This window comes from Pithys albifrons, chromosome 3 (assembly GCF_047495875.1).
Source record: "Pithys albifrons albifrons isolate INPA30051 chromosome 3, PitAlb_v1, whole genome shotgun sequence".
In the NCBI taxonomy this organism is placed as follows: domain Eukaryota; kingdom Metazoa; phylum Chordata; class Aves; order Passeriformes; family Thamnophilidae; genus Pithys; species Pithys albifrons.
The window spans coordinates 62,342,022-62,360,754 of NC_092460.1; the positions used below are offsets into that span (position 1 = coordinate 62,342,022).

The 18,733-nt window shown below is 36.4% G+C and overlaps 1 protein-coding gene across 4 annotated transcripts in view; it reads right to left on the reverse strand.

Moving 5' to 3' along the window:
* The window catches only part of NAV3 (neuron navigator 3), a 273,242-nt gene that overhangs the window by 41,766 nt on the left and 212,743 nt on the right, over positions 1-18,733 (reverse strand). For all 4 annotated transcript variants that reach the window (XM_071552178.1, XM_071552177.1, XM_071552176.1 and 1 more), the window contains 6 exons: positions 13,815-13,856; positions 11,320-11,480; positions 9,366-9,554; positions 6,920-6,972; positions 2,501-2,524; positions 91-168 (listed from right to left, as the gene is read on the reverse strand). In XM_071552178.1, the coding sequence (XP_071408279.1) occupies positions 91-168; positions 2,501-2,524; positions 6,920-6,972; positions 9,366-9,554; positions 11,320-11,480; positions 13,815-13,856 (547 nt within the window). The remainder of the gene's footprint in view (positions 1-90; positions 169-2,500; positions 2,525-6,919; positions 6,973-9,365; positions 9,555-11,319; positions 11,481-13,814; positions 13,857-18,733) is intronic.

An 18,733-nucleotide genomic window follows, 5' to 3' on the forward strand; every position in this document is an offset into this window, starting at 1 on the left:
AAGTCTTACAGACTATATGTTGAGTAAGAGCTATTAGCCAGTTTGTTATTTTCTTTGATACTGTTTATGATCACAAGCAAAAATACTTACATTTGCTGAAAGTTGAGAAGTAAGTGTAGCAACTTTCTCTTGTGATGCAACCAACTCTCTCCGTAGTTTTTGAATTTGCTAGAAAAGCAACATGCTGCTGTCAGAATTTCAGTAATTTCCTTTTGTTGTGATTATTTTTGTATGTTTTCTTAAGAAATCACAGAGAAATTTACAATATCTTAGTTTAACATTTTAGTCTCAGAAACATTCAGAAATACAAGTTATTAAAAGTTGGCTTTTAGTGTTGCTCCAACTGCTTTCTTGCATTTAATCAGTGTATGAACTAGGATTCCAGTTAAGGGAGAATATATGGGCAAATGCTTAATTACTTCACATGTACAATCCACTGTTTACAAGGGAAATGTCATGTTTTTATATAAAATCCCTTAAGTTCCAAACATATCCTTAGTATCAAGGAGAGCAGCATTGGATGTGGCCTGACATTTTGAAACATGAGTACATTTTGTTGAGATTCACTGTGTCTGACTGTAGACATTATGCAACCAACATATGTTAAATGTCTACATTAGACTAAGATAAAGTGACAAAAAGTATTGCCCCGCTGCCTGGTATTCAGAAGGCTTTGATGACTACCTCAGACACTGTTTTTTGCTTTGTGGATGTCTAAAATTAGGTGAAGTAAAGTACTATTTCTTTTTCTGTAAAACAATGCTTCCTGCAGTCCCTCCAGTTCAAACATGCAGTGTCTTTGAACCTTATATTGTATTTAAAAACTTGCTTGCCAACTTACAAAAATAAATGTGGCATTAGATTTGCTTGTTTACATAAAAATAAACTTAATTCAAGAATCCTGTATCCTTTAATGAAAAGCAGAATCCTTAAGAAAAACATGTGCTCACATTTCAGCTGGGATAGATATCTAGCACAAAGCTTGCACATCTTTTTAAGCACTTTTAACCCTATTTAAGATGTTACAGAGACTTTCAGACATTGCACTGGACTACAGCACAGCATTGAGTTTCATTTTGAAAACCTTTTCATATCCAGATATAAAAGAAATTATTCCAGACTAGAGAAGTAAAATGTATGAAACTAGTCTAGGAAGGGGAACATGTAACAGTCACTAGTAAAGACTATTTGCAGCACTTTAGTTTTATGACTCCTATGGAAACCGACAAGTAGAATTTCATAAGCTTTAAACATGGACAGTTCCTGTACTTCTACAATGCAAAAATAGCTAGGCCACTTACACTGGCTTAAGTGCAAAGGAGACAGATTATCAAGCTGTTCTCCATCCTGGACTGACCCCCCTTTTTTTTTCCCTAAGTTTTCTCTTTGGTTTTCAAGTGCAATTATTTGACATTCCTACTTAAGCTACACTTCCATCATATTCCTGCAGCTACACAGAGGAAGGTCTCATGAAGTGATGCTCAAGGCCTCCTGTAAGAGCATCACACGCAGACACAGATACTGAGAAAATATCATGTAGAAACACACAGGAAAGAAATGTTGTTTCACCTCTATATGCAGCCCTATATAGAGGGCAATAAAATGAGAAATTGTAATTTACATTATGAAGCTATGGCATGCCTCTTTAGCTCCCTTGCTGTAATTTTAAAAGAACTGAGATTAGATAATTCAGGTAGAAATTAAATTGAAATATTCTCCACCAAGCAGGAAGAAGGTGTTTATTTGTTCAACTTCCTCAAAATATTTTTGTTGACTTTTTCTGTGATTAGAATAGTGAAAATAGGAGCAGCAAAAATGCAGGAGTTGGAAGGCATGTAGCTCTGTGAAGTAGAAGTGCACCCCTTGGTGTTGTATTTTATTTTTGCTACTCCTAGGTGCCCTTTTAATACACCCAGGCCTTCATTTTGAGAGAAGCTGTAATTGTATCCAGCTGCTGACCTGGGCTTGTCACCCATTTTTATACACTGTGAGGAGAAAGAAGATCCTTTCCATGTCAAATTTGATTTATATCTGAAATCAATCTGCATTGCTCTGAAATCCATCAAAGTGGTCACTTTCAGAAATTTAATATAATGCAAAATGTAAGGGAGAGAAGTTCAAAGTGAACATTTGAAGTATTTTTCTCCTGAAAAGTAGTACATTACGTTGAATTGCACAGTCCCTTAGATCCAGCACAGAGTGTTATTAAGTCTGAAATCAGACCTATCTCAACTCCTCTACTCAATGCCCAATTCTCATTGATTCTTTTCATCTTTTCAGAATGGCAGCCAGGAGGATTTCTTCAGCATGAGGCTAAGAAAAGACCTTCTAGTACACTTAAAGCTGCACCAGGTTTATACCAATACATCTTAAAAGGTGATGCAAAGACACAGGGTGTATTTTCCCTAGTGACTAGGTAGTTTAGCTATAGCAAATAAACAATAAATTATAAAATATTTTAATCCAATGCATAAACATAGAAATGAAGAAAATTCCTTACCTCTGAATGTGCCTTTTCTTCTGCCTAGAGGAAAACAAAGAAGAAATGGCTTAGAATCAGAGTGCAACATAACTGTGGTAACAGAAAATAAAAGCCAGCTACACTGGAGTGAAATGAATAGCTTTGTGAATCCATTACATACAAGGAAAGTATCCAGTAAAAATAATAAATGGAATTCTTTTCAACTCACTTGGCAAGGATCCAGCTGAAACCCCAAAGAGTTTGCCAGCATACTGACAGCATGAAACAGTGGATAAAGGCAGAACCAGACCAGAACTGTGGAAATTGCAACTATAAAAATGCATATTTACTATGCTCTCACTGCATGGACCTTAGTCTGATATAAGCAAACTTTTACATCAGAATGATTATTAGGGCTCCTGAAATTAAGTTTGTTTTATTGCATGCCAAGTATTATTCCTAATATAATAATAACAAATCCATGCTAAGAGAAGTTGATAGCATGCCTGTAAAACATACATCGGGGAAGTTGAGAGGTACTTGCAATTTAAAGTAAAATCTGCCATACAGAATACTGACCAAAATATTAAGGGTTATTAGGCATATATAATGAAGGTATTTACTCAGAAACTTTCTTCAACAAGGTAAGAAACTAAACCATTGCAAGGTAAACCTTTGAAAGTTATTAAATTTCTAAGCATGGGATTTGTCCTATTTAGGAGACCTTTAGTGGACGGAGAAGTCTTGGTTCAGTGGGATTCTAATAGAAAGGAATCAAGTGCCTTGAGAAAGGACCCTTTCATGACATGAAATAAGAATCAGTTAATGTACTGGAAAGTAATCCACCCCATGGTATGAGGGGGCCCCAGTTCAGAGAATCAGTCTAACATGTTCTGGAAGAGAAATAAACAGTAAAAGGAAAATGTAGTTAGAACAATTATCCATAAATAACACTAGAAGCACTGACAAAACCCATGGCAAGGGTTCTTCTTCCAAAGATTCTCTGATATCAGGCATTCAGTGTTATTCCAAATTAATATAGCTGATTTTAAGCCTGAATTATGCATAAATTTTGTGCTGTTAGAATTTTAACGATTTGTTATAGAAATGTTTTCATGTTTTACCTGGTGTAAGGGAAGAAGAATGCTGGAAAATGTCTCTTTGCCCAAGTACTTCTCTGTTAACAGTCACTAAAGAGATTGTGACGCTGTGGTATTTACCTTTGCAACGGCTTTTGACTGAAACTACTGTAATACCTGATAGATCACTATGAGAGGATGGTCTAGTATAATGATAGTTTTATTTGCCAGTACTGACATGACACACATACTGTGATGCACTAACTTTCTGATCTATTTTTACAAAAAGGAGTTCTACTTACAGAAAAAAATTATGAATTCTATTCCCATTATTGTTACTTCAAACATGTAGTGCATGGAAAGTCACAAAGGGATTGAGAATGACCATGGAAAAAAAAGGAAAAATTAGAGTTGGTTACCTTTTCCTAAAACTGCCTTGTGGGGACATGGTGTTGCCCTTAGACTACCAAACCTGCTGATGAAGGCAATGCTACCTGTTACCAGAGGAGCTCCTCACTGCCCAAGGAAGTATTGCCTCTGTTCTTGAGTTCAGAGAGGTGGCTACAAGTCAGTTTTTGTGGGCAGTGTAAGAAGTAATTGAAAAAGAAAGAAGAGGAGTCTGGGCATACTATCAATATAAAAAATAAAATCTGACAACCAAATACATGTGAGTAGTTTTTACTTAAGTTCATGCTGACACCATTGTAACCCAGGGCTCAGCCATGGCTTCAAAAGGCTCTAAAAGGAAAAAACTCTTTATCTCCCTCTATCGATTCATCATATGCATTCATCCCATCCTTGTAAGGATTATTTTTTCTATTTTTGAAGTCTTATAATATTAACATACAAATGATGTATCCTCACACATCTCCTTTGAGCTTTGTTTAGTGCAATCAATGAAGCCTAGAGAGTCAACTAAATATGTGAGAATTTAAGTATCTTCCCTATTGAGCAGGAGGAGATTGAAATTGGAGACAACCTATAGTATTTTTTTCAATTTCTGAGTGTTAGATGTAGATTCACTTCCAAAACAGAATCAGTCTGCTAAGTCTGCTCTCATGGCATATTTTTCTTTGAAATGAAATGGATATCTCTGTACATGCATCTCTCTACAAGCTAGATTTCTAGTCTATGCAAATTAGGTCCTGAAAACCCAAATGCAAGCCAAGAAGAAAGCCAATATATACAGAAAACAGTAGTGAATGCAGAACTTCTGTGCCATTTCTTCATTTCAATGGTAGCAAATCATGAAATGCCTCTTATGAATCTCATATTCTGATTCTCAAAGAAACAATCTTCACAGAATAACTTAGAGATTTTCAACTATCCTTTGGTAAAGATACATAAAGACCGTGATCTTTATTTAGTACTTTGTCTGAAACACTCCAGTGATTGGGCTGCAGAGAATCACTAGCACCAAGACTTAAGACAATGCTCAAGAAATCTGATAAATATATTTGATTGAGATCTTTATGAAAAGGCAGCTCTTTTGGAATTCCTGCTTAGTGATTTTGGTCTGCTTAAGTAAGGTAAAAAGCTCTTGTACTCCTTCTGAAATCTAGTAACAGCCAAAAGCAACTTATATGTGCCATGACGCTGTGAAGCTATCCCACTGCTCTCTGCATTCAGCTGATGTGATATTGATTGTCAGCCTCTCATGTTTCTATACTTCACTTGCGCATCATCTTCTGATTTATTGCTGAAAAGTTTAGGCTTTTCGCAGAGGGATCAAGCAGAAGAAATTCAGTTCAAAAATCATACCTAAAGTCAGTCCTAGTAATTTTGTCATACCATTTCCTTTCTGACCTTTTACAATTTTTCTGCAACTTCCATTATCTTGCCTACATAATCCATTACTTAAGGAGCAGGGCTCAGCTGCAATGTGAATTTACAGTCAGAAATTTCAGAAGATATGTATAGTATGAAGCTGGGTAAACAGTTTAAAGTTTATTTTGCAGGAAAATTACTATTGTTTACTATCATTTGGTTTAGGTAATATTTCCAAGATACTCCACAATGTTGAAGGATAACCAATTATATAAATAGTAAGTATTAGTAAACTCTTGCTACATTAGACAATACCAGAGCACAGATATCTCAGACTTATTGACTGGGTGACGAAAGCATCCTGTGTCACTTTGTAATTTGATTTTTAACATCCTTCAGTTCCATAAAATTATTCTAAAATTTGACATAAAATCTTGAATTATAATTTTGGACATCCCTTCCCATGCAAAAAGATCATAGTGTCTCATAGACAGCCAAATAGTTCTGAATATTTTTCAATCACAGATACATATCTGAGGAGGTTTAATCTGAATGTCAGTCATAACTCATGTGCAGCCAGTCTGCATATTCATTTTACATTGCCACCCTCTACCCACCCTCCCCCACTTCCAAGTAATTCAGGACTGTTCTGGACTGGAATTACTTGCAACTTGTAGTTTAAGGCCTGGACAAACCTAACACATGTGTACTTCATGTTTTAGATATGCCCTTGCATCCACCTTTTCATGATTAAACAAAACTCAAAGAGGCACCTGGAAATACGGAGAGGACACAGACTTTTCAAAAATGCATGGGATGAAAGCAGGTAAGTGGGTTGCTGTCCTGTGAAAAGGCACTACTGTGAAAAGGCATGTAATTGCAGTTAGCAAATGGGTTGCAAAGCAACTGTTGTGTATCATTGAGGGAATGTTAAATTGCTTCCATTTGGAAGATTTCTTGTTAATAGAACAATTGAAGCAATGAATTATGTGAAATATACAAACCCCCATAAGACATCAAAAAAGCATATGAAAACAATAAAGGAGAGAAAAAAATTGGAAAGAAATATTAATCTAGTTAGTCTAATTAACTAAGATTAAATTTTTTCAAGTTATTCTTCTCTTTTTAAATCACATCTATATGCTGTCATTTGCAAGAAGGGCCCACAGACATTTAAAATGCGAATTGTGTCTCCCTTACCCTAAAGCAATCCTGCAGTTTTCAAAAAGGGTACCTTGAACAGTGCCAGGATAGAAATACTTTGCAAATTGTGCAATTAGAAAACTAGCTGAACGTAAGTAAAATCACTCAAAATTATCAACTACAATAGCATAAGGACCCCCCTTCAAGAGACACTCTTAGACCATTACCTTCTTTTTAGTTTTCAAAATGTGTGCTAGGTGATTTCAAACAGTTGTTAGCAATTCACATAAAAAGATGAAAATAATGCTTTCTAAAATAGCATGCAGTGATACAAAGTTGAAAATAAACATTCCTACTTTATTGTGGTAAAATTTTAAAATTCTTCTAAATCTAAAAGTATTGAAATTTTCATGAACAATTAACAAGAACCGAGGCAGGCAGAGCGTTTTTCTACAATGTCAATACTCACCGTAGAGTAGAGAGAGGATGTGCTGGACACAAGTGATAATGAGGACCCATGTACTTTAAAAAAAGGAAAATGAAATATTGATGAAAGCATAAAACTTCCCCCATATAGCTCAATAACTAAACAAGTTTTTAAAATGAGAACTAATTTTCTACAAAGAGCAATTATGAGCTATCAATATAGAAAAGCTATTGATAGATTTCTCTGCATTTAGAAAGATTGTCCTATACAGACAAAACACTTTCCTGTGTGTGAGGTAGGAGAGTGAGCCAATGACATTCATTTGTTATCAGCAAACCAAGTATTCCTTTTGTTGTTTTGACAAGAAATCACTTGATAAATATAGTCTTTAGAGAAACTACAAAACGAGCTGTTTATACACCTGCCCTATGATGACCAAACGATTTTAATAAGAGACTATGCTTTGGAAAACAGTTCACATTCCCTGGGGTGAGCTCCCAAGCTTTGCTCCGCACAATGCGGACCCGTGTAGCTGTAGTTCATGGGAAGGGGTTACTGTGAGATGTAGTGCCATACTTCCACTAATCATCAGAGCAGTCTGTCTCAAGAGCACCAAGTGAATATTCCAGGGTTGCAATTTAAAAAACTGGGTTCCTGGACATTCTGAAAATGGCAAGTGAAGACTAAAACTGAAACAAAATTGCCTTTGCTGCTTCTGATGACTCTCCTGGGGAAGGTGACAGCCATAGAGAATTTTTAAGATAATTTATTTCATTACTTCTTTTTAGTTTTGTTTCACAAGAAGGGTTTTGAGTTTTTTTTGTATTTATAATCTGCCGGGATTTGGTAAATAAATTATTTTGCTTTAATAGCCACCTGGGATCTGTATGCCAAAAACTGACACAAGAAGACTTGAATTAGCAAAATGGACTTTAAACCTAGTTTTGTAATTAGGCAAATATTTATAGAAATGTGGTATGCTGACCACTGAAACTCTGTGGCTTCCAATATATGTTTGATTTTCAATCTCTGCTTTAAATCTCTCAGCTAAACCCTATTTCAGATTCACACACAGTAGCTCTACACATTACCTCACTTCTGTCACTTTAACCTTCCTCAGAGCTCCTAGCTTAAAATACATTTGACCTTCCAACAACATCATTTCATGTTAATCTCTAATGACTGTAAACTGTTGAAAACTGTTTATTATTGCTGTTGACTTTCACTTACTCAAGCTGATCATGGTTATCCACTCCAGCTGGATATGAAACATAATCAATGAAAAAGCTTTCATCAAAACCACTGGTGACCCATTACTGAAATTCTACATTTAACACCTATTTTTCTATGCATAAATTATTTGCCTTGTTTTCTCTATTATTCTTCCAGTGTTTCCTTTGATAATTCTGTTCCTAAGCAAAGGGTCTGTAGTCAGCTCTGTCCTTGAATTATGTTATGTGCTTCTGTGCAGTCAGCCATCCTCTGTGTGCTGGCAACTCACAGCTTGAGTTGTCCTGCACCCTGCTGCTAGTATTACATACGCAGATGTCTTCCTGATATATCATCTAAAATACAGTAGAAGGAATCAAAAAGTAGTTGTCTGTTGTTTAATCTAGGACTTTTTTTCGCCTCTTTTACCTAATAACTATGAGTTTTAGGGCTGGAGGGAGACTTTTTTATTTGCCTATTATAAAAATAATTTATATTGTCACCACTTAGCAGCAAACAAGATTGATGAAATAACATTACAGAGCATATCTCCATGGAATTTTAATTGTCTTTCTCTCCTTTTTTAATTAAAGGGTGTGAGAACTTTGCACTCAGCGGAATTCTGTAAATAATCAGATTTACCAGAAATGTTAGGCAGAAGAAAATTTTGCAGTGCATTTAATGAGGAGTTGTTTGGTACTCTGTGGTTAAAAAAAAGCAAAAACCAAAACCAAATAAAAAAATATTCCCCAAGCTTCAGATGTTGCTTATAACATTAAAGAAAGCAGACCAACAACAATAATCTGCATTAAGTAGGGAGTTCCAATTAAATGACAGATTTTAAATACAGAAATTCACATAGTGTGGTGGGGAAATGAAATTACTACAAAAGAAAGGGGATGCTAAGTAGCACCCATGTTGGGGAAAAAAAAGGAAATACAGAAGTAGGAGTAAAGAAGCATAGAAACATGGTACTCAAGGTACATTCAGACATTTCAGATATAGAGGCAAAAAGAATAAAATAATTTTGCAAGAATGGCTTCCTTTCCTCTGAAACTTCCTATAGAGGATTTGTACGAGATACATGGCAGTGCATATTACTGGGTGAAAGAGATATCTTCCATGCTTTAGGGTAAGGAAGGCCTGAGTACAACTCAGCAGAAATAATAAAAGTCTCACAAAATAATTGAAGTTTTTTTGTTGCAGAAGAAATATTTTACTAGACTTAAGATGTCTATTTTGGACCCATTTGCTGATCCAAATAGTAACTCAGTCTTACCTTCTTCCATGCTGTCCCTGAATGAACCTGAATGACTTATAGCTCGTGGTCTCTCCTCTAAGGATGTAGCACTGCCACACAGTTGGGAGTCATCATATAGATCAAAAGAAGTGTCTTGTGCAGGGATGCTGTTTGAACGCATCATGCTGGGTCCAGGAAGGTTGAACTGTGATAGGTTGGTTGGACTCACTAGAATACAAAGCCTTATTAATGAAGCACATTTACATTAAATGAATTTTGGTTCTGCATAAAACTGTTATGTAGGATGAGCATGGTTAAGTGGCTGTTGAGAAACGGAAAGGGTTTTATTCCTACATTTAAAGCCACCACAAAAAAGTGAAGCAGATGACCATAAAGGAGCTGGAGCCAGATGAGATTAATCCTGTAAAACACATAGTAACACTAACGGTGGTGTCTGAACACACTTACTTTGTCAGCCCAGGACAGAAAATCAATGGGAAAGATTCAAAAGTTACAAAGGAATAAGAAGACATAAGTATTTTCCATAAGTATCTCTTCTAATTGTTCACTATCTGTATTTTATTGTTATATGCCCATATTACTGACTGCTGTTTAAGATCAAAGTTTTTTGGCATATGCAAGACATTTATCCTTTGATTTTCAGGAGCACCTACCAACATATTCGGTTCAAATTCCTGCACAGACCAGTTGAATCTCATCTTAATAAATAGGTGTAGTCTGATCACTCATGGCTGAAACCCAGAATAGCACTGATGAACTTACTTTAAGCTTTTGCAAAGTTTGTTTGGCAGTAGGAAGGAAAGCCTGGATATGGTTCACCTGGACCACACAAACTCAGTGTCTAGAAGGAAAAGCTAACTGTCTTCAGCCTCAATGTTTGGACTTTTATTTTAGATCATGCAAGTGATGCCTTAAGTTATAAACTATCAGAACAGCTGTGTTCTGAGAGCAAATTACTCCACAGGGCTATGATAATGGAAAGAAGCAAAGGACAATGACAAAATAAATTTTAAATCCCAAATCTCAATGCTCTCTGTTGTGAGCACAAAAACTATGAAAAAAGGAAAAGAAACACTACTTACAAAAAGCTGTGTCTAGAACTACAGGAAGAAAATGAGAAGCAGTGCCTTGCTTAGGATCCAATTTAATTTTTAAAAGTAGCTTTGTTCAGCTTATTTTCCCAGATGTAATAAAGACCAACATTCGTATGTCTGATTAAGTTTCTTTTGAGTGATTGTAACCTATAGATACCATAAGCTGTGACAGAGCGATAGAAGTGTTAATGCTTCAAAGGTTGTAACTAATTCCTCAGTAAGGGCCTAAACCATAAAAAGCTCATTGTGAACTTTGGTATGTGTCAAGTGAAGTGCAAATAAGCAATTTTCTACTAAGCATTAAAGACAATTATCAAGCAAACTAAAACTGAAACAAGACCCAGAAGAACAAAATCTAAATCTTGACCTGTAATCAAAAAAAATCTGCAATGTGAATCACATCCCAAAATACTACATGATATTCCAGATTAGGATGTGGATTAGACCAGTGCATTTATTGCCACGTCCAGCTACCAAAACACATTGGAACGGTCTATCTCAAAGCAAATCTCTATGTAGGATAAAAGAAATGTTTAATGTCGCGGTTGACAATCACCAAAACCACTGGAAAGAATCCTACTGCCTGTGAAATCTAAAAGATGAGTAGCTTTGAACTAGAAGCTAATTTCCAGCTCTGCTCCAAATTTTTATCTCCTTGGGCAAGTCATAGAGAATCTGTGCATTTTTTTCTGTATGCAAAACAGGAGACACCCTGGGCCATTCCATTAACAACACTATGAGTTTCCTTCATCAGTGATGTACCACAATATGATGATGGAGATGTAAAAGAAACTACCTAGTTTGGAAGACGAAAAAATATGAAAGGTTGAATTTTCTGTTATATAGTGGGAGAAATATTGAAGGGAAACAGCATTTACCCAGGTTGGAAAAGTGGTATTTGCCAGCTGCAGATGAAGACATAGCTGAAGGAGAAACAAGCGGGGACTGACTGCCAGTGTCTTGCAGGCCTCCAGTTGAATGGGAGCGTAGCCATTCCTTGCCTTCCTCCTGACTTGTCTGCCGGGATGATGGTGTGTATCTGAAAAACCACAGCTGACATGCTCAACACAATGACAAAGTGATGTCTTGGAAAGAAAGTGCTGACATATAAATACTCTTCACCAGTTAGATAGAAAAAAATTCTTGGAAAGCATCAAGTCCAGCAAGGTAATTATTACCAGGGATTTTAAAAAGCTAAAATTTACCACCATATTACAACAGAAAAAGTACAGGACTTGAACCCCCTTTCTTCTTAATCCCCCTCCCCAAAACAGCATTCCTTTCCTTTGAGGAGATATGATAATCCATAGCAGACAGACAACTGAGCTGACAGGAAAGGACTTCAAAGCCATAGGAAGTGTACAGGTTGATGCAAAAGTTGGAATCTGTATGGTTAGGATGGGGAATGAACTGACTCAAAGCCAAGAAATGTAAGTAGCCACTTACAAAACGACATCTGCCACAGAATATGTGGGTAATTGGTTAGAGGACAGGAGTGAAACAGATCAACAACTCTGAAAAAGGAATTTAGATCAGTAATGACAGCTACTCATGGTCATATGTCAGAGGTCTGCTGCTCTGAGTGCTACAGGCATTGTGTCCTGCCCCAAAGTGGGGGGAGGGAAAGGGACAGGAAAAACACACAAATAACAGAAACAAATTCTCTGGAAGGAAGAAGTCTGGCAATCAAACAATTCATCAACTGCTTCCAATGGCAAACCAATAATACAAGTGCAATGTGACACATGACACATGGGCTAAGAAGACCTCATAACTCACTGGCCCACAGCCTCTCTTGGCTGGGCTGGAAGAAGGGAAATTCTGTCAGTGGTTAAACATTAAAATGTGCAGGCAGTGTGGATCTTAATCAAGAGATTGTTTTCAGCAATGTTTGCAATAGCCTGCTTTGTTCAGAACAATCTCCTGCTGATAAATCAGCACCTTCTTCACCACTGTCATGAGCCATCAGTGTTCCCCAAACAGCAGAGCAGAAAGGGCTTTGATATGCTGGCTTCAGGCTTGTGAGGCACAAGTGCTTCTGCTTAGAAAGAAGATTAAATGAACATGTAAGTTCTCATGTTGTGCTTGGGCTTTTGTACAATATTTTACGGCACTAAACCATCTTGTTCTTATTAAATATTTACTTCCTTTCTCCTTTCAAAATGAGAGCTACGAGATTTGCCTGTAAATGTGTTAGATCACAGAGTTTCCCAGTGGTTGTCAGATTGGCAAAAGGAGAATTAAGGATCTGAGTTTTGGAATGGGATCTCTGCACATTAAATCAAACTGACATTTTTTCTTGGCTAACTAATCAGGCTCACATGCGTATAAGCAGTTTTCCCACTCAATTTCACTTCCAGCTTGTAGCCACCACTACAGCTGTACAGCCACGAACCTCCCATTTTATCCTTGCAGGATTCCCATTATGCCTCTTTTGTGTCTTCCGCCTTTTCCATTCTCTCCAAATCCAAAATGATTGTTTTGGGACAACAGAAAATTTGATTAAATTCTTATTACGGAACAGCAAGTGCAGAAAGGCAGAAGGTGCTTTATTGTGATAACAGTTAAGCACCACCTTAAAATTTCACAAATATTGTTTATTCATAACTCAAGAGATATACTGTGCAATTTCAGTGACTGGAAAGTTGTAGAGTGTCTTTGTGCGTCCACATATATCCTTGCTTGCCAGTTCTTTTTCCTGAACTGTGGAGATAGGCTTCCATGCCAATGAGCCCGACCATGTTACCTAACAATCCCCTTTCGTAACCATGGAGCAGAGAAGAAGGGGGATTAAATCTGTTTTCTGTGATGAAGACAGCTCTGTTTAGTAGGGAATTAGTAACAAAGTTGGACTCTGAGTATTGCTGGATAAAGGACCAAGAAGACTATCTAGAGAAGGACTCATACTTACAAACCTTGGATAATAAAATTAGTATTTCCTACCCCCTATCCTTTAGTAGATCTTCAATTCAAATTGCATGAGTGTTTGCATTTAGAGTTCAAGTTCAGATCCACCTCTAAAACCTTGTTTTTCTCAGTTATGTTTTCAATAATTAGTCCTATTAAATTGCATAATATCTTGTTATGTCTCTTTTAGCTCTCCAGGATTCAATGCCTTTTAAGATTCATTGCATAAGTAAATGATCCTTAAAAGTATTTACTTTCCATGATATATCTTGAAAGAAAAATTTTCATTAGGCAGACTTGGGAAGAAAAATTCTGTTGTTAAAATCTACATTTTCTGGTTTGAATCTAAATTCCAAGAATTCTGTTGTAAACAGGATCAACAAAAGGAGTAAGAAAAGTAGAGGCAGTGTAGAAAAGGTTACAGGAAAACAGAGAAGCAGCAGTCATGCTCAAAAAAAATATATACCTTAATCCCTTTTTGGGTAGTGTATTTCTGTCAAGCTGCATGCTGTTAAAACAAAAAAAAAAACCCTAAGGACATACAGTAAACAGAACTGTTCAGAATAACAAATTTTAAAGCTCTAGATTTGTGTGCATAACAGAAGGTCATTTAATGCTTTTTAATATAACTTTCATGATAAATCCCTTAGTCATTGGAGAGGACAATAGGACATGGACTGCTGCACATTCATTTTTCATCTAGACATGTTCTGGGCTGGGTCAATAGTAATTTGGAGCCAGTCCAAGTCAGAAACAAGTGTTTCTTTACAATTTCTAACCTTCCTACAGCTTCACCCTGCAATCTGCGTGAGAATCATATGGTCACAGTATGAATCTTTCTTTTTCACAGTTGCCTATGGTAAGCCAACAGATTTCAAAAAGAAATGAGGGTTGTGGCACCTGCTAAGGGACAGCATGGCCTTGCCAGAAGCCAAATAACAGCTCTGCATGTAGAAATACGTGCTAAAGATACAGACCCTTGGCTTTCTGTTGTTGAGGGGCTCACATAGTAAGATGATGGTGGGGACAACAAAAAGTTGCACCACAATAACATTGTTCCTTATTCATGCACACAGGGTGGCTGATTACCCAAAATCTATGGCAGGAGTTTTCCTAATTTAAACCCCATCAATAGAAGGGCACCCACTCGCCTTCCTTCCAACAACTGTCATTTGAGCATTTTGCCAGAAAGTTTTGGTAAATAGCTCTCTGATTAGTGTGGATCGAACAAGTTATCATAAAGTGTTGCAGTATTCTTCCCTTAAGAATATAACCATGTCACCATATGGATTAAATGGTGAAATAGCTTTAGAAAGCTTCTGTATTACCTCTGAGAGCAACAGCTACTTAGGTTGCTTCCTACCCAAGAAAATTCCCACACCTTTATTAAAGGTGATTTCCTACTATGGTGGGGGTTGATGAGTGTCCTACTGTCACATAACCCTGATCCAAGTAGGAAAAACCAGTGAAAACACTGTTGACATTAACAATCTATTACTATTAGGGCTCAAACTAAAGGAAGCAAAGCACTCTTGCCACCAGGAAGTTTTACAGACAATTTCAATAATTTAATAAGGGCCTTGTTCTGCATGTGAAGAAAGAAAATGGAAGGAGAAATTTAGCAAAATTTTAGCAAAGGCCCAGCTATCATAGTCTGTGTGAGAGTAGTCCCATGTCAGACAGAGGACTGTATTTCCAGCATTTTGCTCCCAACAAAACCAACAGAACCAAGAATGGTTGATAAATTAGAATGTGTGATTTTTAGTTTGTTACAGAGAAAAATGGGGCCTTAATGTTCCTTTACGTACCTCTAAATTTAACAAAAAAATATAATCATGACCATAATAACACCAGTTTCTTCTGCAAATACTTACAAATCCTAATGAACAATGTATTTTTTAATATTACTTTAACTTGAAGATATATGTATTTCAAAATAATCTATAAAATATCTATCTAAAAATAAAGGAGTCAGTACTCCTTTAAAGCAATCCACAAGCCACAAGTTAAGTCAGTCAGTTAATTAGGCTAATAGTAACTATATGATTTTGCAAAAACTTTCAAATTCAGATACTCAAATGAAATAGGGGTGACTATTCCTCAACATAAGCATGGAGCTAGTGTAGCTGCATAAAAGTGAGTGTAGAAAATGCTCATTCTGTGTTTTTAAAATACTAAAGCTTATGAAGATGCTCCTAGATTTAAGAATTTAACCATGGTTTCATGTTACTATTACTTCAGAACAATAAATGCCCTTATTCTTTCAGTATCTGAAATCATTTACCCACAAAAGTTGGGTACATTACTTCTACATAAACTGGACTTTTGGTAAACAGAACTGAATTGACCTCAGATTTCTAAAGATAAGAAAAAAGCCAGTCCTTTGCTAAAAGAAGCAAGGCATACATGAACAAATACTAATCTAAAGTGAGGACGAGATTATCCTAACATTCCTGATGTTTTCCTTTGCCATGCCAGTTGCAAAAGGCAGTCTTGAAGGAAGATGCATGCAGATGTAGGATGAAGCTATCAAGCCCACTGTATCTGGTTCTCTTTTGTTTATTTTGAACTTCTGCAACTGACTGCAACTTCTATTACAGCAAGCCTGACAGTTCTCAGTTCCCTGCCTGCCCCTGATGTTCAGGTTACCTTGGGAAAGGGCCATAATACTATATCTTTGGGCTATGTATATACCTGTTTCAGAGCTGTTAGTGAATAAAACAAATTACTGCAAGCTAAGAAACTACTTGAGAGGTCTACGACAGGCTGGACCATGCTGATATGGCTCTTATAAATGAGTTTCTACAAATGGTTGAGCACATAAGAAAATCTGATACATGATGCACTGTTTCACACCTTAAAACCGCAACCATCAATTATGATAATTGAAAGTTTTGAAGAGATTCAGTGGATTTCAGTGCACTTGCATGGCCCTCCAAACTAAACACTTTTAAAGCAAACCAGAAAAAGCCATCCACATAATTAGAAACCACTTCCACTCTACTAATCTTAAAATGCAGCTATTACTGCTGATGAGACACTGTTAATTTCTATATGTCTGCATTTTAAAGCATCTCTTGCTGTGTCACTCAGACCAAGCTGAAGAAAGTCACAAATTTGCAATGCCTAACAGCAATTAAGGACTTGAAAGAACTACTGGTGATGTGTCCACCAGGAATATTTTACAATTAAAGCAGAGATATTTCACCAATTAATCCCAGAAGATAATTTTTATTTTAGAGAATAAGTACCTGAATAATTTATTTTAATCCTTCTAGATTGTCGTAAGGTAAAATACAAGTGTCCTTACCTATAGAGAGTGACACTGCTGTGACAACAGAATTAAACTTGTCTAAATAAATACTGCTAGTGCAAAACCAGCAAAAGGCCTGAGAGAGATGCAGAATTTGTTGAAAAAGCAAATATTTCACTAGCATTTACTGAGTCTATTTTCTTTCTATTACCATGTAAAAGAATCTCATTGAATGACAGAAAATTTGGCTGGAGTAAACTCCAGGAGTTGACAGGGAGTGCTGTGTTAATGCCACACCATCGCTCAGTGGGTAGCCTGAACACTCTCTGTGGGCAACGTCTCATCATCCCTGGAGGGATGGGCAGGCAAGTGTAGCAGAGACCTTGCAAATTTGCTGTCTTCATGCCAGGCGACTGTTTTACTTGAGTCAATCAAGAGCTACTCTCCTTCACAGAAAATACAGATGTAGCATGAGGTTTTGTTCTCAGGGTTCTTTCCAGCTGCATCAAATCTTTCTAAAACTTCATATCCCAAAGTTTTCAATTTAAAGCCTTAGCATGAAAAAGTAGAATGGGATAGCTACTTTATAAGACTAATATGTGATATTTTCATTTTCAAAATGCTTTGTGCCAACATTGACACTACAACTCTGTAGACGCTTTCTGCAAAACACCCTCATCATTTTCCGTTTTGTGTTTGTGCAAATATACCCTGCTCAGTTATATCCCTTTAGACTACCAAGACTTTGATCACGAATCTTCAATAAGTCTTTACCAACCAGTCAAGCATCTTTATTTTCCCCATTTGTTTATGAGAATGTTATTTGGAATAGCACTTAAAGCTTTACTAAGTTCAAGATTTTTATTTCATCTACTAACTCCTTTCCTATATTCAGAAAGCCTGTTCTCCTGCAAATGAATTAAATCAGTCTTATTTAAAAGACTGTTTATGACTAATCCCATGTTATCTGTTACTTAACCCATTTCGTTTAATATCTTTCTTATCTTTCCAGGCAAGGTGGCCTTCCTGTAATGCCGTCAGCCTTCATCTCAGGTCTCCTCACTCCTTCCTCAGCACAGACTCTTTGAAAACTCTTCTTCATTTCTAATGACTGCAGGGTTATTTCAGATTGTGTCTGAAGCAGGGAAATGAAAAGTTCATCAAGTCCAATAAACTGGAATAATCGTCAACCTTTTTATTTCCTCTTAGTATGTTTGCCATTAGTGATATTTATCTATCAAATTGCAGTTAATTCTTCAAGGAAGCAAACCCGTATTTTTTCTATCATCTATTATTAGATCTATCTTATCCTTGAGTTTTTCCTAGGCTTTCTCTGCTTGCTATACATTGCTTGCTAGTTGTATCTCATTGTACACCTTGGTCTTTCTGATTTTGTCTCTACAATATATTAGTACATCTGACTATTTAGACTGCTGATTCAGTCTTTTGCAAGCTCAAGTGAATGAAGAAATAGAAAATGCCTCTTTGCAGACAATTTTTTATGTTATGCCATCCTGTGTTTAGTATTGCCAGAGGCATTTCAAATATAAGCTGAGTTTACAGAGGAAAAAGGACATAATCTACAGCCAAACATATCTGTTGCCAATATTGTAAATTAATGCTTTTGTCATGAAAAAACCACTTTGCTACACGTAATTTTTAATATATAAAAGAGTTTAGAAATAACTCAGCATTTGTAACAGACTCTTCAGAAAAACCAAACCGCAAACCCCCTATTGGGGCTATAATTCAAGAAATTACACCATTTACTCAAGGTACATACATTCCTTTGAGGCCATATCAACATGAAAAAAGGCTCTCTCTGGGCTCAATCATAATATCCCCATATGAACAAATCTGAAACTTAAAACTATTGCCAAAGGCAAAGTATTTGGAACATTGAAATTAAGTCACTGAACAAATACATGAAGTATTAGTAGTGGGGGTTGCTCAGGACCTTATGCCAAGGCATAAACATTTGAAACGTGATGTTTAACATTCTCTGTATAAATATAATCTTTGGCATAAATTCATACCCTTCCACATCATTCTGTGACCTCACAATCTATATATGTAGCACTGATGGATTTTATAAGCTAAGAATTAATAATTGCCTCCTAAGAAATATTGTT